This window comes from Thermobia domestica, chromosome 10 (assembly GCF_964235325.1).
Source record: "Thermobia domestica chromosome 10, izTheDome1.hap1.1, whole genome shotgun sequence".
Classification (NCBI taxonomy): domain Eukaryota; kingdom Metazoa; phylum Arthropoda; class Insecta; order Zygentoma; family Lepismatidae; genus Thermobia; species Thermobia domestica.
The window spans coordinates 2,111,207-2,136,058 of record NC_137463.1 but is presented as its reverse complement, the minus strand read 5'-3'; the positions used below and the strand labels follow the sequence as shown (position 1 = coordinate 2,136,058).

At 32.1% G+C, this 24,852-nt stretch overlaps 1 protein-coding gene across 9 annotated transcripts in view; it reads left to right on the top strand.

The window, feature by feature from the left end:
• Positions 1 to 24,852, top strand: part of Rdl (Resistant to dieldrin) — a 555,185-nt gene that overhangs the window by 423,378 nt on the left and 106,955 nt on the right. For all 9 annotated transcript variants that reach the window (XM_081727619.1, XM_081727614.1, XM_081727620.1 and 6 more), the window contains exon 4: positions 17,188 to 17,414. In XM_081727619.1, the coding sequence (XP_081583745.1) occupies positions 17,188 to 17,414 (227 nt within the window). The remainder of the gene's footprint in view (positions 1 to 17,187; positions 17,415 to 24,852) is intronic.

The window sequence follows — 24,852 nt, the reverse complement described above, 5'->3', positions numbered from 1 at the left end:
ATTATTAGCATTGTTTACATCTTCTAATAACACGGAGTTATAAGTTAAGAATTTCACAATTTTGAATGGACCAATCCAATGATACGTTAAACTCTTAGTAACTTTATCTTTCAGAGATGATTTTTCGTGGTTTTTAACTAACACAAGGTCATCTACTACCAAATTTACATCCTTTCGTTTACCTTCAAATAGTTTACGACGTTTTTCCCAAGATTTTACCATGTTATCCATTGCATTTTTCCAAAGATCTTGACTATTCAGACCTTTAAGATCAGCATCCATAACCTTCCATTTGATCTCTAATGGACTATTTAACTCTCTACCAAAAAATAATTCTGAAGGTACAGCCTTTAGTCCTTCGTGCTCACACAAATTAAGATTAAACTAAAGCTCACGAATAACCTTACTCCATTTGTTTTGTCTTTCAGCAAAGTAAGATTTCAAAGAGTATTTCAGAGTTTTTATGAACCTTTCAGCAATATTTGCCTCCGGATGGTAAGGGCTCAGTTTTATATGCTTAATACCCAAACTATACATAAATCCCTGAAAATACTCAGATGTAAATACTGAGGCGTTATCACTAGATATTGATTCTACAAAACCGTAACGGGAGAACAAATCATACAATTTGTCACAAATTATTTTAGAAGATAATCTCCTTAGTTTTTCAAGCATACAATATCTAGAACAATTATCTACTGCTATTAGAAGATAAGTATACCCTTCAGAAGAAGGTAGAGGCCCTACAGTATCAATCATCCAGTTTGAATTTATTCTGTTATTTACATGAGACCCTAATGTACCATATTTCTTAGTATTTAAGGGCTTAGCCTTTTGACATTCTGGACAAGACCTAACAAATTCCTTTACGTACTCTACTAAACCATCAAATGTAAATCTCTTCATAATTTTACGTAAGGTTTTATATATTCCAGAATGACCACCTGTAAGATATTCTAAATGGTAGTATTCGACCAGACTTTTTCTAAGATCTTTTGGAACAACGATTTTCCACTCATTGTTCTTTGCCCTAGTCTTTTTTAACAAAAACCCATGTTTGATTTGATACTCATTACTATTCTCACCACCTTCTACCTTAACGATTAACTCATTTATTTCAGGATCTTTACGTTGTAATTCAATCAATGGTTCACTTAGAAAAGGTAATTTCCAAAGATTTGTCAATACTAAATATGTTTTATCATTACTTTCTTTGACTTTAACACTATGGTCAAAATTAAACATGTCATACTGCCTAGAAAGGAAATCTGCTACTTTATTCTCATTCGTTTTCAAATGGTGGATTTTAAATGAGAACTGAGAAAGTTGTTCTATAAGTGAACCGTACTTTAGAAGTCTTTTAGAGTTATTAATTATCCAACTTAGGGCCTTGTTATCAGTATACAAATCAAACTCATTAAACAAAAAATGTTTGAATCTTACTATGGTTTTAACTAGGCTTAAAAATTCAATCTCGTAGATTGATCTATGCCGGTCTGCCTCACTTAGTTTCTTCGAAAAGAAACCCACAGGAATTAAGTCACCTTTATCATTTTTCTGTGAAATCACGCCTCCTAAGCCTCGCGAGGACCCATCGACGTGTACTACAAACCTCTTTGAAAGATCAGGTGTTTTTAGAATAAGCTCTTCTGAGAAAATTCTTTTTATTTCTAAAAAGGCGTTATTTTGGGCTTCCCCCCACTCAAACTTCTTCTTAATAGATCTTAACTCAGATATAGGACCTATAATTTCTTGAAATCCTGGTATAAACCTTGAATAAAAATTAACTACTCCACAGAATCGCTGCACAGCCTTTCTGGTCTTAGGAGGTGGAAGACTAAGAATAGACTCAACTCGTTTAGGATCCATGGTGATATTATCCCCATCGACTATAAAACCTAAATATTTAATCCGTTTTTTAAAGAAAAAACTCTTATCAGGAGATATAGTCAAACCATATTCTCTAAACCTATTTAACACCATTCTAATCGCCTTTTTATGTGACTCCTTATCCCTATTAGCGATTAAAATATCATCAAAGTATACATGAACACCATACGGTTCAAGGTCACCAAGTACATCTTTCATACATTTAGATAAAACACTACTTCCAACCTTAATTCCAGCTGGGAGCTTCTTATATTGGAAGGTACCAATCGGAGTGACTATCGTAGTTAAATCTCGACTCGCTTCATCAAGCTCCAGCTGAAAATAAGCCTTCTTTAGGTCACACAATGATATATAGGGGCACCCAGATAGGTTACTTAAACATTCTTCCATGTGAGGTGTCGGAAAAACATAATCTGACAACATACTATTCAATTTTACAAAGTTGGCAACTAATCGATATGAACCATCTCGGTTTTTCACAATGAAACATGTGCTACCAAAATTTGAATGATCTGTTTCAACTAACACATCTTGTTCAACTAATTCTTTAATAACATTCTCAAAAATCTGTCTCTTTTCCCTGGGTATGGGAAAAGGTTTTTCTCGAAAATATTTTTGTTCCCGAAGGTACAATTTACATTTAAAATCTTTGAGGCAGCCCACCTTCTCACTCACAACATCAGGAAAATCCTGTTTGAGAGATCGCACAAATGACTCTATATCTGGATCAATCCAATAATCACTATCATCTTCCGAAGAACTACCAATAGGAGATTCATCCTCAGGTTCATGAAGTTCTTTGTTATCCAAGTTAATTTCAGTTTCTTCAAGTGGTGGTTTCTCACAAACTATTATGTCACTCGAAGATTCCAGTCCAAGTTGTTGTTTTAACTTCTTAAATCTTTCACTAAATTCTTCTTCAAAGGATTCACTCCATTCGTTAGTATTCTTGGTTTCACCTGAATCTACCAGTTCTAACACTCCATCCTTGTCGGCGTACACTTCACCAGTTGCTAAGACGATTTTAGCTATTTGGTTCTTTCTAGTATGATCACGAAGTCCATTAACACATCCAAGTTGATCCACAAGACCAGAAACTGATGTTGGAAAAGTGTTAACTATTGTATCTTCAGGTTCCGGATAGTCCAAATTAGGAACTGGTTCACACTGGATTCCAATCTCCCTAGCACCAGGCACCACTGAAGGAACGGAAGGGATGAAGTTGTTACGACGACGGAAGCCATGTAGATAAATACAAACAGGCTTCAGACCCTCATCCTTCAAGCCGCTCGAACCATTGATGCCATCTACTTCAAAGAAATTCTTTAAAGTCTCCATTGATCTCAGAGGAATGTATCTTCTTTGGTTTCGAAAATAAAGTTTATTTCCAAGTACGTCAAGCATGGCACCAGTTGAACGCAAAAACGGAGTACCCAAGATCGCATCACAGGGTAATGAAGCTATCACTACGAAGTCCACTTCAAATCTGAATCCACCTAAGTTTAAGTCCACAGTGACTTCTCTAGGTTCTGTCACATTAGAACACATCATAGAGTTCATTTTCATCGACGGAATCATTCGTTGCCTCTTAATCAGATGACTAATTTGATTAATTAGAGACGACGATGCTAGATTTACAGAACTTCCGCTGTCAATACAAAGAGGAAGTCTCTTATCACTAATGGACCCAATCACAAAGGTTGCAGAACAATTATCTCCACTAGAAGGCACTCTGTACGTAGGAGAAGCATTTACACACTTTTTGTCATTTATGGATTTCCCAGGACTTCCTGTGTTGGGACTGAGTTGGTTTGACTTACCTGAGTACAACCTCACATTATTACCACTTACACATGTTATACCCTGTTCAGATTCAAAGTTTTTCTTATTGACATTATTTGAAAAATTATTTTCAGAAACTTTTTTAGAATTATTATTAGATCTATAATTCATGGTATCCTTAAACCTATTCCCTCCATTAGGATAATTAAGCTTAAATCTATTGCCTTTATAAGTATTCTCAGCTGATGGACCACTACTGGCCACCCTTACCTCCTGATCTTCATTTGCAACAAAACAAGTTTTTAAGTTTCTGTTTTTAGATGAATTAATTTCTAAGTATTCCCTTTTTGATCTTTTGTACAAATCAAATTGCTCAATTATATTTTTCATTTCAGTAAGGTTTCGTGGAATCCTATCTGAAAAACATTTATACCTATACACAGGATTCAAACCATGAATGATAATTTCCAAGATTTCAAACTCGCTTGACCCTACATTTAAGACCTTGGCTGAATTATACACGTCATCTATAAATTGCATCACATGTTCACTAGGTTTCATTGGCCTATATACTTTAACTCCTATTAAATATCCCCTAACATTTAAAGAAATAAATTTATTCAACAAAGTCATCCTTAATTCGGGCCAAGTTTTATTTAATGTAAGACTATTCATTATTTCTGTATACAACAACCCTGAAGTTTTAACAGAAACTGCATACAAAATCATTCTTAAAGGGAAATTGTAATTTAAAACAAGATCGTTTAAAATAAACATCAATTCAAATACTTGAAAACTATCATTACCATCAATCTTTTTCAAAGAACTAAGTTTAGTGTCAATAAGAACACTAATCTTATTGAAAACATACTTATCAATTAAAGGATCAAAAGATTTCCAATTATCCCCACAATTTGTTACTACCGGAAATCTCTCAGGAATACTGTATGTGTTTAAAGGCATAAAGGCTCTAGGAGGTTCACAATATCGAGACCTTACTGATTCGTGACTATGTCTATACGTATTAGGAATACCATCAAACACTTGAGCTCCCACTCTATCTACATACTGAGGCGGTTGTTCAAGGTTCCCTGAATTTTGTTGGTTAAGTACCCTTTGTTTTACTTCGGTTTCTATTTCAAAGTCGTTTTTACAAATATTGTGACCACTAGACTTCATTTGAGACCTAACGTCTCTTACCTTAGGGATAGCACCCTTATAATACAAGGGAGGAGGCGGAACAAAAAATTTTCTATCATTTCCCTGACTTTCTTGATTTAAATTATCAAATTTTATTTCCTTCTTATTTAAATGTTGATTCTGATCTGGCATGTGACAATAATCATTTACTCCTAAACCACTAAACGCCACTGGTATATTAGGATTATCTAAATTATGACCTTCATCAAATGGTTCTTGATGATTAACTTCAAACGACCTACCAGGCTCAAACCTTACCGCCTGTTCGCTTCTATGACTAAGATATTTATCAATAAAGTTAGGTTGTACTGTAAAATTTCTATTCGCATAGCGATGAGAATCGACAACTCGACTAAAAGGTTCAGAATTTTGCGGTAATTTACTAGAAGCACCTAATCCTGCAAAGCACCTGTTTGCGCCTTTACTATTACCCCCATTTTCTATTTTCAGTTTATCCAATTCATCGCTTAGTTGGTAAACAATATCATTTTCGAACCTAGGTGGCGCTACAATATTCTCCTGTAAAAACTGAGTCGACATGTCAGCAACCTCAACTACTTCTATCATAGGATCTTCAATGTTAACTGAATTAGCATTTGAAACATCAGACCGATTGTCAAATTCCATGTTTAAACCACAATAAATAAACAAAATGTAAATTAAACACACAATACAAATTAAATAAGGAAGTAGTAACACAAAAATAAATTCAATTATGACAATATATAAATACTCCAATTTAGCTACACTACAACTACTTCTACAATGAAACTCATTCATTCAATCTCTAGCACGCAAGCCAATACAAATAAAGGTTGACAAAATTTTTATTAAATTTCACTTTATTGAACAACAATTGTAAATAGAAAGCATCCACAGCTGACAGATTGTGTAGTTGCAAGTCACTCGTGTTTATTAATAATGGAGCTATGAAACTTCAAACTGTTTCTCAAAGGATCTAACTCTGATAATTTTTAATAAATTCCAAGTAATTTCTCTGAAATTTTCAAACTCTATATAAGCAAACCAAATTTTTAGCAAAAATATAAATGCAATCATCAACTGAACTGTGTTTAACCAACAATAACTTCAAAAAGGCAAACGCGGAGATTAATATTAATTTAGGACCTAAAAATCCTATCCCCCAATCAAAATTCCGATAATGACACCCACAATGAAATATCCTACACAAATTAACCTTTAATCAACTCTAGTAAATCCGGAATTTAACTTCAATCATGAAATTATTAACAATTACTGTAATTCTATTTACTCTGGTCGTTGATCTTACAATAGGCTTAATCTACAGACTAATTTATGAATCACCGAAACCAAAAATATATAACTGTATCGTAGTTTATCTTTTTTGTCACAATTCTCGGTATCGCGGTCAGAATGTTTCCTGTATCTATTAGCCTTAATAGTTAAAAAGGAAACTAAATGTGACCCCGAGTGACTTAACCACACCTGATTGGACAAATCCTGTAAAAAAATTATTATTATAGCAAATAAATTACTACTAAGTACCATTCACACCAGCACACAATCTTAAAACCTAAACTGAGTGAAGGTGGGTGATTAGAATTACAGATTTTATTTAATGAAATTCCAGAAGTGTTGATTTAAAATATTTAATGCAATTCAGATCCTTCAGAGCAGTTATAACAATTAAACAAATTCTTAATAGGTTCTTATTTTCGAAGGAGGTGTTCAATATTTTAATTGAAAAACCTTTACTCTAACAACTACAGTTAATTTTTTCAAGGCAGAGATCATTTACAGTAATTAGATTTTGAATGAAGATAACACAATCAAAACTCTCAATTCATTAAATATTAAACGCTAAATTGAATTCTATAATTCATAAACAGCAAGGTAACAACCACGTCAATCAATTTAATCTAGCTGTAACAAAAAGATATCGTGACTTTCGAAGTAGCCTCGTATAATTATTAAAAATTAACCTTTGAAATATTTATCTCTTTAATTCTCTCAGTAATTCTTAGTTAAGGAATGTACGCAGTGCTTGTACTACTATGAAACTATTTAACTAACTACAATACTTTTAACTAGCATTACTACTTCACACTTACCGTAATACAGCAGGAAATAATAGTGACAGTATAGCAGAGGTAGTTACCATTTCTCAACTCCAGATCCTCTTGGGTTTAGAGACTGTTCCTTACAATACAATTCCATACAGTACAGTGCAGTGCACGCGAATATTTCCAGCATTTAATAATTAAGCATAAAAATTTATTCGGTCGGACAGCATGTTCTAAATTTAATCAAAATTATTCATTTTACTTCAAATTTACAATTGACACCTAGCCGAGAATTCCAAGAGAATTAAAATAGAAATATATGCATTTAACAGCAGTTAATTAATGAATTAGGTAACTAGTGACGTTTTCATTAACAGCACTGTAAATTAGTTAACCTATTTCCAAATCAGGAAATACCAATTTATATTTTACTTTAGTTCTTCAAAACTTTAAGCACGTTATTAGAAATCGTTTTAGACTTTAAAATTTAATAGAACGAAACCAAAAGTAATTAGGATTTTTAATTACCATTAATAACCGACAAAGTTTAATAATGAATGAAAATAAGTTAAGGAAATCCTTCTCATATTAGTTACTACGCGAGTATGCAATTTAAAAGTGGAATTTTAATACTTGATTTTACTTTTTATTTTTCTTCCCCCATTTAAAGTTACCCAGTTAAATTTCTTACTCGACCTTCAGTGGCACAACGAAAGCAAGAAACGCACTAGACTCGATGACGTAACACACGTGTTCCGTCTCTCACAAAACAGCGTTAGGAATTTAACGTAGTTTTTAGCTTTTAAAAGGGTTTAACTACGGAAGTATTATTAAGAGGAAATTTAGACCTTATTAATTTCATTCACTTGCAAGATACGTCTTCTTTTAACACTACTTCACACACTAGAAACACAAGTAACTTTTTCACTTTTAACTTATTTAACTTTACAGAACTTATTTAGACACAATTTAATTTTATATTTCTGAACTCTTAGTAATTTAACACTGAGTTTTAGAATCACAGTTTTAATTAAGACACACTTCACAAGTTTAAACGAGGCACAGCTATAACGAACTCTCGACCACGTTTTTTAAAAAGAACAATTTTCGGCGCGAAGTAATGAAGTCTAATACTTGAGTCCAACCCGTGTTGGCTCAATAAACTACGATACAGTTATGAAGCGCAGCGGATCAGAATGCCATATATAGGAGCAAGACTCTCGCTACTGCGCAGCGCCCAACTCATTACATACGTCACTCCAGACCCCTGCGCTAACTGAAGTGGTTGTGTATTTAAAAAAAAAAAAATCAGAATTGATTCTCTGCCGTATTACAAGAATTACCAAGCTAACATATAAACATATATATATCATTTTAAAGCTTTTTTCATGCTCTTTACAATGAAAGTACTCTCATTTCAATCCAACAACGTATAACAAAGTAATTCTTCAAAAGCAAAAACAGTAAACTTCTTACTTTTTTAAAAATAGAAAACAAAAGAAGTAATTTCCATAATGAAACTATGAACCAAAATGTAACGATTTTGCAATCGTTACAAACTGCGACTCTTTCGTAGCGGAGAAAGTTATTTAGTTGAGATTTTGTAGTATTAAGTATTGTTAAGTCTTCCCAACATTTCAAAATCAGTAAACTTTTATGAGATATCTACCATTCTTTTTCATCACGATATGTGTGGTATAGCGAGGAAGAATATTGGATACCTTCAACAAGATACAAAAAAGTTCGAAACAAGGAACTTAAAAATACACAACATAAAATTAAACAACTGTGTTATTTATTGTTATAACTAATGAAAATGTTATAATAATTTGAAGATATAATATAACACTAAGACATCACATACGAACTAGGACAATTCTTTCTTTTGGTAATAACAACAACTATATTGTATCTAGGATTTCAAAATGTATTAACATACAATCATTTAGTGAGTACCGATAAATCATAAGTAGTCAAGTAATTCTTTAATTATTTCCTATCATTACAATAGAAGATTGGTGGAAATTTTCTCACATAGATTTAGAATGATAAAATTTAAATTATTTGTAGAATTATTAATTGTGAGTTAATCTACTAGTACATACTATGAGAAAATTAATGTTACATGAATCTCGCCTAGACCTGATTACTAAATGAGAAAATAAAATAATAAAATAAGACAAGTATGACGTAATATGATAACATTATGTAATATAAAAGGTCGAGATGATCTAAGAATATGTCTGAATGTGATCAAATTTATTCCTACATAGCATTAAACAGTAGTTTTAAAAAGGAATCTTAGTTTAAGCTATGAAAGAACGCATAATTTAAAATTGTAATTTCTAATGTTTTTTATTATTTGTTTTAAACGCACAATCTTTAAACACAAAATTTTCAATCTTTTTGAGAAATTCTAAATAACACTTTCATAACATCCTTCTGTATTGCATTGGAAAGAAGACATTGTTCATTTCTGTCATATGCTCGTACATTTTGGTGTTGTATCTAAAGTCTAAAACAAACGTTTATTAAGAGTTTAGTTTTCAAGAACATAAACAAACCATTTCTTCAACCACCCTGTTGGTGATAAGAAACACGAAAACGGAAAAGAATATTTGGTTTGTGTTTGTATAAGTCTGAGCAATAAAACCTACTCATAAGTCACCATATGTTAATATTAACTTACATACTTTGAAGTTATTCAACAAATATGAAACAGTTCAAAATATTATGCGGAAAGTTATTTCTAAGTAAATTCAGCAGCTAAGTAAAATCACTGCCTCTGCTTATGAACTAACGTTTGTAATGTACACAGAGTTATGGATGAAATGTACTTTACAATTTGCAATAAGCTAAATTGACAAAATATAATTTTTTACAAGAAGTTTCGGTAACTCAATGACAGTATTTGTATAACACATAAATTTGTTAACATTGTAATATTTACTTACTTAAAGCATTAAATACATAGTTAGCTTCTGAGCGATAGAATTTCATATATTACATGTTCATTCCGGTTAGAAGACAAATAATACACATGTATATGTTCAGTTCGACTGATAATTTGAATATCTTGAATATCTGGAAGACACTCATTTTTAATAAATATTACACAATAAATGAAAAATATTGAGATATTAATGAGTTGAATATAAAATTAGCAACAATGGTAGAATTCAGTTGTATACACAGTTCAAGTGATTTCTACATTCATTATTAATTATGTAATATTCACTGTAAGTTATTGTACATGTATTCTGTACAAAATTAATCAAACATATTATCATCCTTTCTGCTAATGTTTCATTTCTACATTGGCAGTGGTATTAATGGAAGCAAATAGATACAACACCGAGATAATAAACAACGAACGCACGTACAAAATAATGTGAAGCGTTTATTGCGAACTTTTGATAAATTAGAAATATTGTTGCCAATAAGATTAAACAGATGATTGTAATGATAATAATTGCAGATTCATAATCTGATTATAGTTCATGAAAGCAGTTGCCCATCTTACTAATTAAAGGCTAATATGATATCGAAAGGGACGAATAAAGAACTAGAAGGCAACATCAAGATGAACTCTGTCTGCAACTTTTGTAGAATTGAACCTGGGTGAAACTTACGATAAACATTCTCTAGATCATAAGATGTTTGAGAAAACCCTGCATTCCGTAAAAATCGTTTGCACTTGGGTAAATAATTAGAATTGTGATAAGGTATAGTCATAATTCACAGTGTATATGATTGTTACTAATAGTATATATAGATATTACTTATTTGAAAACAGCACTTCAGTTAACAACACAATAGTGAACAATAATGAAATTTTTATATAATAACCTTTTTGCCCCAAAATCATAATTTCTATATTTTATTTGCTGTGTTTCAAAATAAGTCTGTGTTGTTAATTTGTTTTAATTCACTGACCAACTTGTTTCGTTGCTGCAAATCACAAGAATCACAAGAAGAAATTAAGAAGAGTGAAAATCCTTAAGAAAAGGAAAAGAAAGAAAAAGGAGAAAGAAAGGACATTTCCTGTGCGGGAGATCAAGGTCACCACAGAACGTGACTGAGTGTGACCCAAGTGATTGTCATTTGTTTGTTTCGTTTTACTTTTGTTTTAGTTACTTTTTAGAAAGTTTTATTTTTTTTAGTCTTTTATGTTTCTATGCTAGTCTTATGTTGATGTTTTTGTGTGTGAAAGAGTGAGCGCGTGTGTGATCGTGGGCATGAAGTTTTTATTATAATGTGCGTGTGGATGCGTTCATTTACTAACGCATACACATGAGCAAAATGTAATCGTTTTCAGGGAATATATTTTTGTGTGCATTTAAATCATGAGGTACCATCACCGAGTGTTTTCTTTCATAAGTAATTGTCTTTGGTACTTGTAATAGGATTCTACAAGAAGCGTATAGCTATTTTAAGCAAGTTATTCATTACTTACAAAATAGTAATCAACTGTATTATTTCGGACGCACATATTTCTTAATAGAACTCATTTTTACCAACAATACATGTATCAAGTTTCCAAGAAAAGTGCAAATGTATTCATTAAATATAAAGGTCGGCTGTTTCAACTTCATTCACTATATACTACTTGTAATAGCTATTCAATGTATGTATCACTCATATAACACTATTAACATTTTATATTGATATATTTTAATAGCTACGTGAGAAGGGATTTAATATTCATAACATTACAATATGTATTAAGAACATGTCACCTTTGAACTTCATAGTATGAGTTTAAAAATCAACATTTCTTTTTCATTTCTTCAACCCATCGATAATTAATTTCCTAATAACAATAAATATATTTTGAAATAAGTTTGAAACAAAAGAACTCTACCTGAGATACATTAGGTCGTCGTCCCGCACTGCAGTCATAGCGCTGGAACGTAGCCAGGTATCCTGTGGACGGGCAACCACACTTCGCGTCCCCGCTGTGCGCAAAAACAGCTTCCAGGATACATTCGCTCGTAATTAGACTCCAGTACACCCCTCATCACTATTTTTAACATTTTCTGCCCTACTCTCTCATTTTTCATTCTCTCTTTCTGCCTCTTTTTGCTTCAATACTTTTTTATTCACTTATCAATTACTCGCAGCTACGATCTTTCAATAAACACAACATTGAACAGCCATGAAAAATTAAACAAAAAATGTTATTGTATTTTTCACTGGTAAAAATAAAATGCCTAATTTTAATTATTTTAGGCTATAAAATTGTAATTTAGGTAATTTCAAAGTAATCGTATGTAATTTTAAAATAAAAATTTTATTCCTTCCTGCTAAATGATATCTGAAATACAAGTAATTATTTAAATCTTTTTCATGTTTTATCATGTCAACATATTCAACATTTCAGCGTATATTGAAGATACACCGTTCTTGCGTTTAAAGAAATCTCTAAACTTAGCTAATAAAAGTTTAGAAAATTAGTTTTGCAAGCGTCTTCTTTAAATTAAGATGAAGAAAAACCAGAAAATATTCAAATATCTCATTGCAAATTACATTTTATGAGATTTGTTACTTATCTGAGAAATACTGATTTATGGAATAATTGTACACGCACCCTCCTCAAGACATAATAAATTGTACACATGATAAATATTTAATCAATATTGGAAAAATCTTAATATTAACACCTAAGACATATATTTCGCGTTTAATCCTCTGTTTATGAAGTTAAAATAATTACGTTATTTTACGGTGATGATTTTCTAGAAAAGTAATAATTTATATCCCAAACTTTTCCTCAGACCGAACTAAAACCATCAGAGTAACTGAATATATTTAAATGTAATAATACAAAATATTTTTTTTAAATGAAGCGTATATATATGAAACATAAGATACAATTTGCGTTGAATTAAATAGGAAACAGATAAGAGTAGTACAACTGTACAACTATATATTTAGTACGCTGACAATTTGTTCGTAACGTTAATACTCACCAGAAAAATATAAACATTGTGATACTTCAGAAAAAATATTGCTTTAAATCGTCTTTCCATTACCAATTGAGAAGTATACACAGCCTACTCTAATTAACTTTGAATTTCTACAAGATATGTTAATGAGTAGTGTTGCTTTTAGTAAATAAGTTTTGTAGAAGTAATCAATAAAAATAGACGAATAACATCCCTGAATAAATATTATTATTTGAGTAACAACGAAAAAGCAATACTGGAGTGCACGTATACTCTTCTTGATAAACAGAGGGTTAAAAGTTATTTTTGTATTTGTTCTAAAAATTCACGAATAATATCATACATCGTTTGACTGCTTTTCGTCTGAGCAATTAAACAGGACCCACAAGGTTACTTTAACTATTAATTACATATGTCATATATTTACAGCGTTATTACGTGAATACTGTTTCTGATATTTAAATACCAATTTTTCATATCTTTATAATTCAAAACTTTTCAATATAATATATTTGAACATTAATATTTTAGCTAATAATGAGTTACTCTTAAAGTTAAGATTGAGACAATTTATCAATGTAAGTAATGTTTTAACAATTTCTGTCATGTATCAGTTTACTACTAATCTACAGAAAGAATCCTTTCAAGTACTGTTCAGGGATAATTAATGAAAACACTGAGGTGATTGAAAGCATAACAGAATGCTCCGTTCAAAACTTGGACTTTAATTTCAAAACATATATATACATTTAATCTGCTTATCAAAATAAATATAAACGAATCAGCAATTAACTTAATTGTTTCCAAATATTATTTTTGTAGAATAAAAGAAATCATTGATAATGTAAAAATCATTTTGACGGAGGATTCTATTTTTAAGCTGAATGTTTTGTATTTTGGTTGCAGAAAACAGTATTTAGTATTAAAAATCAAAATGCAAAATTGATAACGTTTATCTTTTGGTATTTTTCATTTTTATTTTGTTTTTCGTTTTGTAATATGTGATAAATCTCTTTCAACCATGCTTAGGATACATTCATCAATCGCCTAAAAATAATATCTCGTTTATATTTACTATAGTTATCAATATTATTGCTTCTTATAATGATAAATTCATTATTTACAGTGTCTACTAGCTTTACGATGAAGATGCCATTTTCCTAATAAGTTTATTTTCATTCATCGAATGTAATTTCAATATTGTAGTTTACATTTCATGTTCTATGTTAATTATATGTTTCAGAAACACCATTCTAACAAGCTGTGGAATATTTTAATCACGCAAAATCTAAACAAGTATATTAAATCAACAGTGCACTCTTAGATATATATTAATGTTCACATTTTAGTAACACAATTCATCACCGCCATTACATGTTTATTTCACAGCTTTTCATGTAATATTTTGTCTCAATTATCACAGCTTCACTATACGTAATTGTCTAATCAATTTTATTAAAATAAAGCATTATTCTGACTTAAAAATTAAAATAACCTTCCTAAGCATGGAGAAGGGGAAAGATGAGTAAGGTTTTTTTCTATATTTGACACATTATCTCTTGACTCTTACAGAAAAATATATGCTTATTTTCGATTTATATTCATGTGTCTAACAGAATAAAAAATAAACGACAATTTATCAACGCAAGAACATTATCATCCAATCCACGCATAACTTTTATATTATTTCGTTCGCATTAAATCGTATTTATAGTTTCTCTCTACCAATAATGATTTTTTCCTCAACAATAGATCTTCTCCCATACATTGTTGCTTTCTCGCCTCCTCCCTCCACCTAAACTTCACCCTGATAGACTGCATTGTCTGCATGCTGTAACAATGAGAATTAATCAATTTATTGTTTGTCCACTGTCGCAGTAGTCAGCTGTTTTTAATTGCACCTATTTTCATTATGACAACAAAAACTCTTTTAATAACAAAACTTCTGTTTTCACAATAAACTTAATTCTGAATGGAAATATCTCACTTTTCATCAAATCAAAATGCATTATCACTAAATAGCTTTCTTTAAAACATTAGGTGTTTGTGAATTATCTTAATACTAATTTCTATTTTAACAATTTTCTAAGCCTTAAAAGAATCTACTTGTTTTTGTTTAGAATAGTTTCACTAATTCCTTGACTGTCACAACTAAAATCTCCGTCGCGAAGGAGGATTAATTTTAACATATAGCAAATAAATCAAACTGTACAAGCAATTTTTAAAAAGTTATAAACAAGTACTTATAATTGAAGATTGAAATTTGCTTCTTCAATGATTTCGATTGTAGATTCGTGAAAAGATATAGATTCATTAATTGTAGATTCATGATGAAATGTAACCTTTATATTATCCAATAAGAAACAAACATTTCCTTGGAAAATGTTTGAATATCGTATAATGTAAAACGTTTTTTAATGATCTACTCAACAGAGTCAACATATTGTAAGTGTTATAAAAAGTAATTATAATCTTAATTAGAAAATGGGTCAAATATATACACATGACAATGCACTACTTTTTTTTTACCAATATTAGAGTCTATTACAGTCTATTCTGTTTACAGAGAATAGATGTTAGTGCATTGTCATGTGTATATATTGACCCATTTTTTAATTAAGATTATAATTACTTTTTATAAGACTTACAATATGTTGATTCTGTTGAGTAGAGCATTAAAAAACGTTTTACATTATACGATATTCAAACATTTTCCAAGGAAATCTTTGTTTCTTATTGGATAATATAAAGGTTACGTTTCATCATCAATCTACAATTAATGAATCTATACAGCGATACAGTGATATTACAATGATTGTTATAGAATGTCTACACCCATACTTCGTAAAGAAAATTTAGTTTGCATGTGTTAAGAAAAAGACAATCTTAAAATGATAACATGTTTTCTATTTAAGAGTAAATAGAGAACAAAGATATCTTACAATAAAATTTCTAATTTAGATTTCTATATTATTCTCTTTATTAGAATATATTGAACGAAGTTATGTCTAAATTATTCTTTTGTCTGATCACAGAGCGATTAGAAAACTATTTTACGAAAAATACACGCATCACAAGAAGCAATAGAAATATCAATAATGAGACGTTAATACGGCTAATTGCATACACTAATATACGTTTACTATATAATAATAAATGTGTGATAGTTGGCGAAACTGCCACAAATTTATTATTTTATAATAAACGTTGCTTTTCAGGGGCGTCATTTAGGGGGGCAGGGAAGGGCATTTGCCTCCCCTGAGTTTGAGATTTATATAGATTTTATCAATAGAGTAGTAGTAAATGAGTGAAAAACGCGAAGTTTTACTTATTTCGAGAGGTTTTGCCCCCCTTCCCCCAAGCAAAATCTGAAATGACGCTCCTGGATGCTTTCCTTAGCAATTTGTATTTTAATGTAAGTTATTCAATAGTGCAAAGCTAGTATGAATCAGTTGCTTAATTACAATATATTATTATTACGACAACTGAAAACTAAGACAGTCACGGAATGAAGTTGAGCACCTTAAGATGTAGTTAATATAATTTAATAATTACTTGCACATTTTAATTCTCAAATTTTTGCACTTAAATAAACATAATTTCCATAATTAATTTCATTGAGCTCTTGTAAATAAAACACCGATGTTTAAAAGTAGAGTTAAAGTTCAGCATTTAAAAGTAACTCTTTGTATTAATAGATTAAGAAATATAAGCAGACATATTATTAATAATAATAATAACAATTATGCTAATGATAACAAGTAATTTCTTCTAACTTTTGTCTTTGCTATCTTCCTTCCCTTTTCTCCCTTGAACGTTTTTCCATCTCATCATCTTCATTTCTTCTTTTCTTTGTTTAATCCTCAGTCCAGATGGATAGCTAGTACTTCGCCTGCACAGCATCCATCTTCTCTGTGTCACTGTTGTTGTATCTGTGGCGTTTAGTGATGCACCATTCGTTCTGTCGTGCATGAAGCCTTTGGACTATTAAACAATGCGTGTGTGTGAAGTGACATTTCTTTTCCATCAAATATGTAATTTGTAGCTTTCATTGTTAGATCACGTTTTTCTTTGTTGACCATTGTTCAATTGTATTTATTGTGCCTGTCTGATGTTATTCAATGTTCTCGAACACCGATGACCCGCGTAGCAAACATCACCTGTGGTTGTTCTTCGATTGTAGAAAATTGTTTTTGTTTTTTTAATCAGTATATTTTTCATTATTAATAATAAAACCACAGGAGCGGAGCGGGTCTTGTTTGTTTCAAAGCTTTTAACATGTTTTCCTTCATTTTCTTTCTTTCTTTGTTCAACGATGAAAGGACTTCACATTGGACTTCTACTTCCGTCAGTTTTGGACGGACCCCAGACTGGCCTTTCGGAAGAGACCTGGCGTCGAAACACTGTCCGTAGGTTCAGAGTTCATCAAGAATATTTGGGTGCCCGACACCTTCTTCGTAAACGAGAAACAGTCTTATTTTCACATCGCCACCACCAGCAACGAGTTTATCAGGATCCACCATTCCGGTAGCATCACAAGAAGTATTAGGTAAGTTGCCTTTTACATAATTTTGTTGTGTTTCTACATAGCTTCAAAAGAGCGACTTTCTCGGGAAAGAGAAAGGATACAATTCGAGAAATTAATTTTGCTGTGTCACCTTGTTGGGAACTGTAAAGACAGCTTTATGATTTTCCTTTATGAACATCCCTTAAGAGACCGCATCACGGCGAAATTAAAATACCGCTCATTTTACAGTAATTATGTGTATCTTCAAATAGATAAAAGATAATACTCGAAAAGTGGAACAAGAGCTCGCTAGACAATATTATTTTACATGAGATACCATTATCATCTATCTACTTTGGATTTCCGGCTATTTAAAAAAATAGGCATTATTATTCGCGTTTATAAATGGCTGCAAATGAAATCTACTAAGTAATTCGTGATAACGGTACCGCATGCAAAATAATATTGTCTAGCGCGCTTTTGTTCCACATTTTGATTATCATTTATCTATTTGAAGACATCACAATTACTGTAAAATTTGTGGTATTTTACTTTCGCAGTGACTAGGCCTCTTAAAAATTAATTAGAAATAATCCAAATCCAAAATTTTCAGTAGTTTTAAATCATAATATCAAATCAGTTGATAGGCTAATGGAGGGATCATTTAAAAAGAAAAGTTTCCAACAGTTTTTCTGTCGTGCACAGAATCTCAATTATTATGAATCACTATCTTTCAGTATTTTGGCAACATTAACTTTTCGTTCCAGTGAAGGTAAGTGTGTATATTTCTAATGTCGCTTCCTAATGAGGTGAAAGTATTCTTAGCTATGAGCTACGTTATCCAGAGGAATTAATAAAATGTGTAAATGCTTAAAAGAGAAGTCCGAACCTAGGACTGGTTTGTATGCTGTTGTTTAAATATTGAAATTTTAAATAAAATTGTTGATAGAATGTTGTTCACACTGATTGGTTGCTAGAGGCTCATTTATTTTCTAACATGAAATCCATCGCATAGAAATTATTTTTGTAACGAGCCGCTGGTAGGATTAATCCTTTGGGGACTTTTGGTACAGATCGTACCATGGCGTCGACCTTCGGAATTTACTTTATAAATCTCTAGTAAAGCTTTTGACACCGGTTTTTTTTTTTTTTTTTTCATTCATTTAAGCGGGGAAGCATCAAAGAATACGTTTCATGGACATTTTGCAGTCATGCTTGCGATGCCTGGGGGCAGTGATATCATAAACATGAACGAAGGAAAAAAGAAAAGGGTAAATTTTAGAGCTTTTTAAAAACAATCCTGACACATCGCTTTAAAAAATCCTAGGTTCATGGTCCGTACCTCGTTGTGGTTGTAATGAAGGAATGTTTCCAACTGTACCAATCAAATTTCCCTATTATGTACCAGAAGCGGGAATATACCGCAAAAAGTGGGAAAATTGAATTTTTCAGGAGATTTTTCCTTTTTCGGGAATTCCTCCCCACAGGTAAATGATAAGGACATGTGAGTGGTACCGTTTAAAGCCTAGCATCATTCCAAACAGAACAAGGTATAAACCATGATTGTAGGGTAAATAGATTTTTCAAAAAAATCTGAATTTTTCCCTATTACAAATTTTTAGTCAATGTGTTTACTAAAGTAGCTACAGGGTCATTCCTATGTGTCGTAGAATCGTGGTTCGTACCTCATTTTGTTCGTAATGATGCAACGTTCCCAACGGTATTACTAGGTTGCGCTGTCATGTACCTGAGGAGATAAATTTCCGAAAAAGGGAATTTTTGAAAATTTGAATTTCCCGCTAATTCATTATACATGTTGGGCGGGAATTCCTCCCCTCAGGTACATGATAGGGACAGGAAAGTGATACGATTGGAAACGCTGCTTCATTACGATCAAAATTAGGTACAAACCATAATCCTAGAATAAATAGTCTTGGTGCTAGAGAATATTTACTAAATTTCCCTCCCCATTTTTGGGTAATAACTAGTAATGTATTGTTATTCAATAAGCTCTAGTGTCAAGATTGTTCATTGTAGGATCATGGTTTGTACCTCATGTTGTTTGTAATAAAACAACATTTCAAACTGTACCACTCATGTGACGCTAGCATGTACCTGGCATAACAAATTCCCGAAAAAGTTATTATTTCCTGACAAAAAATCTCTTTATCTCGATTTGAGCGGGAATTTTCCACTTCTGATACATAATAGGGAAATTTGAATGGTACAGTTGGAAGCATTGCTTCATTATGAACACAATGAGGTACGAACTATGTTTCTACGATAAAGAGTCTTGACACTAAAGCTTATTGAATAATAATAGATTAGTAGTTATTAGGAAAAATGGGTCGGGAAAAAGTAGTAAATGAATTTTAGCACCAAGACTATTTACCTCAGGATCATGGTTTATAACTCGTTTTGTTCAGAATGAAGCAACGGTTTTTTGGTACCATTCGCATGTCCGTGTCGTGTACCGGAAGGGAAAAATTTGCGGGAAACGAGCACTTTTTTAAAAAAAAATCCTTTTTAGCACTTTGAGTGGGAATTTTATTGCCTTAGAAACATATTAGGGACATTTGACTAATACAGTCGGCAACAATGCTTTATTGTGAATAAAACGAGGTATAAACCATGATCTTACAATAAATAGTCTTGACGCAATTGCTGCTTGACTGAAAGTCTAAAATTTACCTTAAAAAAAGTGGAAATCTCAAAAGGGTCTGGTCACAAAATCTGTCATATTTTTTATTTAGAGCTTGATTGTCCCTTATTGGTCGAACATATAGATCGATCTAATCTGTTATTCCTCTATTGAAGCCGGAAGTTATACTAGAACTATTGATTTCAATATTAATTCTCAAAGGCCCAAACTGTATTACAGGAGAGATCAACAAACTGTTTTCGATAGGGATTCAGTCTTATAAAGGCAGGTTCCATTTCTCATCTCGTCACTCTATTGATGGTAAGAGTGATATAGTTGCAACTTCCGGTTTCAATTTTCAAAGCTAACAATGTAGAACAGTGAACGCCAAACCTTCGATCGCGAGCTATTAGTTCGCGGGAGCATTTTCGGTAGATCACGTTACGCTTCGATTGGCTAACCTTGATTCCTCCACTAAGCTGACGCTGGTACGACAACTACTTGTTTTTCCAATCCAACTGCCATTATCAGCCTTTCGTCACAGTTGATTGCAAGGATGTTATAAATAGAAGATCTGCCCATGTGTATCTTCATCCTATTAAATCGGTGAAGCCAAAAAAGCAACCGAACTTCGGCACATCTGATTGGCTACTCTCGTTTCTACCATCGTCTGATTGGCTACTTTCGTTTCCGCCATGATTGTTGACTCAAAACATTGCGATCCTATTGGGCGCAGTGGGCAGAGTAGGGATGGCGAAACTGTGACGTATGACTTCAAGAGTTTGTTGTAAGGGCAGATCCTCTATTTTATAAGATCCTTGGTTGATTGTGTACGCGTGGGGTTGTGTACGTTATGTTTTTCGTGTGTATATTAGACTTTTGCTAAACGTTATGTTTTTCGTGTGTATATTAGACATTTACTAAACGTTATGTTTTTCGTGTATATATTAGACATTTGCTAAACGTTATATTTTTCGTGTATATATTAGACATTTGCTAAACGTTATATTTTTCGTGTATATATTAGACATTTGCTAAACATTATGTTTTTCGTGTGTATATTAGACATTTGCTAACTTGGAGAGTTTAATTTCATATTTACTAGAATTGCAAGTTTATAGGAAATAAACAATGTAAGATTTTTTAAAAAAATGTAGTTCTTTTGCCTGGTAGCTCACAGTAGCATTTAAAAACTGTACGGTAGCTGAGAAACTTCATAAGTTTGGCCACCACTGGTTTAGAAGTTTCACAATGTGAAACGGAATTCTCTTACTATAAGATAATTATTTAACTTTCTTGATAGTCATTTGGGAGACTTGGAATGGATACCCGGCCATTTTGACAAACACTTTTCCAGGGTTCTTCTCCAGTTACATCGGATGATTGCTGGGACAGCATCTTTAAATATTAAGCCTAACCAAACTTATTTCTCTTTGCTGTTGTTTGTTAAAGATTCCAGAGTAAATGTCTTTGAAGGTTATATTTCAAATTGCATTTAAAAAGATACAAATGCATTTCAAGATGCTCCTCTGTAATCCAATGTTATCAAATATATCGTCAGTCAGTCGTCAGATTATAAAAAGTTGATGCATTTGCAAAATATGCTATTCGTACTTTGCAACTAGGTTATATGTAAGAGAAAGTACGAACTTCTCAACTTAGCAATTTTGAAGATATAGGTAATAACATAAAACTCCAGGAAACCGATAAGACGATAGGATTCTTTCGGGGCAAGAGTCCTTGGTTTTTTCAATTTTCTTGGAGCTATTGGACCGTAGCACGTTCTCCTCTTCCTGCCAAAGCCCCTTTAATTTATAGTTGTTCGCCCTCTTTCTTTACCCCTTTACCGTTTCCCAATATGAATGCAGATTCCATCGCCTTCGCGAACAATGTTTCTTCAATGATTCCGTAATCCTCTTACACAAAGTGTTTAACGAGAATCCAACAACAGGGCAGGTGGTGCTGATTACACTAGGGAAAAACTCCAGAAATACGAGAGGGAACAGATTGAAGTAGTAGACATCGAAGTTCAAACTTATAAATCAACGACCGTCTTCTATATACTACAAATATTTTGAAGAACAATTAATAATTATAATCAAGCATTCCACATGAAGTTGTTGACTCTAGTATAAGACAAGGGAGTAAAGAGTTCCAACCGACGTTTTGCGAAGCGTGAGACTCAGATTTAGTATTTCGAAGAATGTGGGAAGGGATATTACACCATACATCAGCTGAACGGGTTAGAGTGTTGGATTCAAAGCATGATCTTTGATGGACATAGCGTTCCGTGTTTTGTCGTGTCCCAGCGTCCGTGCAAAATTCTTCGACACGCAGAATTGTCCCTAAAATTTATCGATTTGTGTTTAATATCTTTAAATAAAAACAATGCACTTGAAGTTTCAATTAAACTGTCACAGTACATTACTGCAGAAATATTAATGTTCCAATCTATATATCTATAATGTTCCAATCTATAGTTATGCCTTGTCCTATATTGCACTGAGGAAAATCAGGTATCCTGACAGCAATATAGATATACTGAATCCATACGTTTACTACGGAAATCTGTACAGAGCACTTGTTAAACATATGCTACACACATACTGCCTTTTTCTTCCTTAGATGTTACATCATACCGCTTCAAGATGTTTGACATCTAACAGTCTTCTGCATTACATAGTATACGTCAGCTCTATATTATATACGTCCATCTGTATTTGGGATCCTTACCGTCTATATACACTTCATTGTTTCATACAGAAGTACATATAGATGGGAGATACGTTTTCAGTTATATGTTTGCTGCAAGATGTTAAGTATAGTTGTACGTTAAGTCCAAAAACTACAGGATTTACGCATGTAACCTACGTTTCTACGTATAGTACATACTTTTTTCTCTGTGTAAAATAACAATTGAAACAATACGGTTTTTAAGTTGGAATTAAATCGTTACAATACTTTTTTAATCGGCAAATTTCCTGCACACCAGCGACATCTATTAACGTCAGACAGGCAGACGGGATGGACCGGATACCGATAACTATTAGGAAGTAGCGTGTTAATTTGCCATTTAAAAACAGTAGGGAAGACAGGAGTATTCAGGAACACTTAAGCTCTGTTTATAAATATCTCTTTTGTTTTTAGAGACAATATTTCTTGTGTATAGAAAGCTTGGAGTTTTTTTTTTTCTGTTTACTAAAGTGCAGAGGAAAGTCGAAAGTAACATTTCTCAACAAATCAGTGAGATGTTTTAAAATGTGCCTATGTTTGGGATTGCCCCAGTGGTCGCGGTAATCCAGAACGTACTGTTTACTTTAAACTTTCCTTTACGAAAGAAGCGAAATACATTAAAATTATACAATAATTTAATATTTAAATCTTTAATAAGAATTATAATTACAAACGTGACTCAAGTTAATCAAAAACATGACCAGACCTCATCATCTTTGAAACTATTACAAATGAAAGCTAATAAGTAATAGGTTAAACAAAATGTACTCTTATGAAACAAATTCAGAAATAACTGTGCATTACGTAAAATATTTATTAAAATAAAAACGTTATTTGGAATTGTAGAAATCACATATATACGCATTGTTTTGCTTCCGAGGACAGTATTCTTTATTAATTCAATGTTCAAATGTGGTTAATAGGCTGAACAAAATTGGCTAACTGCTAATGGACGCTACTAGGCTAAATAAATTTGTAAAACACTCTGTGAATCACGCACGGAGAAAAATTGCAGCCGATGATGAAGGATCAGATATCTAAAATAGGGTTACTGACTATAAAATAATAAATATAACAAACTATTCTAATTAATAAAGCTAATAACCAAGACATGATCTATTTCTCAAATCAATTTCATTAACTTATTACTTATTTTTCAATAATAAAAAAAATTAAAAGTTTTTGATAATTTATTTTACACCATGGGGCAATCCCGAACACTCCGGGGTAATGGCAAGCATACTGTCCTGCATTTCCCCAGGGGACACCATTTTATTGTTAAAGTTGAAACTAATTGTTGACTGCATACAGGCTAGTAAGATTACAAAGAAATAATGCTCAAATATAGGAGAATATATAGCCTCATCTGCAACAATATAAACAAGAGCTAACTTATCTTGTTCAAATTGTTGAATCAACATTATAAGTGAATCGAAAGAACAACAATACTTCTTCTTCCTGGCAATCCATTCAACTGACTGTCACCAAATTTATGCTACACTTTTTCAAGTCTCTCCGCTATCATGCAGCAAAATCGTCTGTTTTCTAACAAGCTTACTTGGGCGTAGACTTGTGTGTTCGACATTACCCCAGTGTTCGCGAATACCCCCAGTTTCCCTTATATATGTATACTTTATTTTAAAATGCTTTAATATAATCATCGGAATAACTGTTGTGTTATTACATGCTTATCAACATTATCAGTATTATAGGTATTCTGCCATTACTGGCAGATCACGTGTCGCAAACTGCGAAGCTTCCATTCAGCTAACCTCTTCATCTTCTGTTTTAATACCCTCAATCTATAGTGTGATATAAAACAGGAAATGTGACACATTCATCTGCGCGCAGGTCATACTACCATTGCTAGAAACATGATTTTTTTTTTTTTACAGAATATTGACCTTGTCGCAAAAGTAAGGAATAAAATTGGATTTTTTGAAATACATATCTTAAATTAGGTAAAGATTCTTATTTTTTTTCTTAACTTTCTTCCAAGCAAAGATTATCTCATGAAACCCTGAAGATATGGAGTTAAAACTGAATACAAACTCTTTAAAAATAAATGTTCACTGTTTTCGAAAATTCTGCTCTTTATTAGGAAAG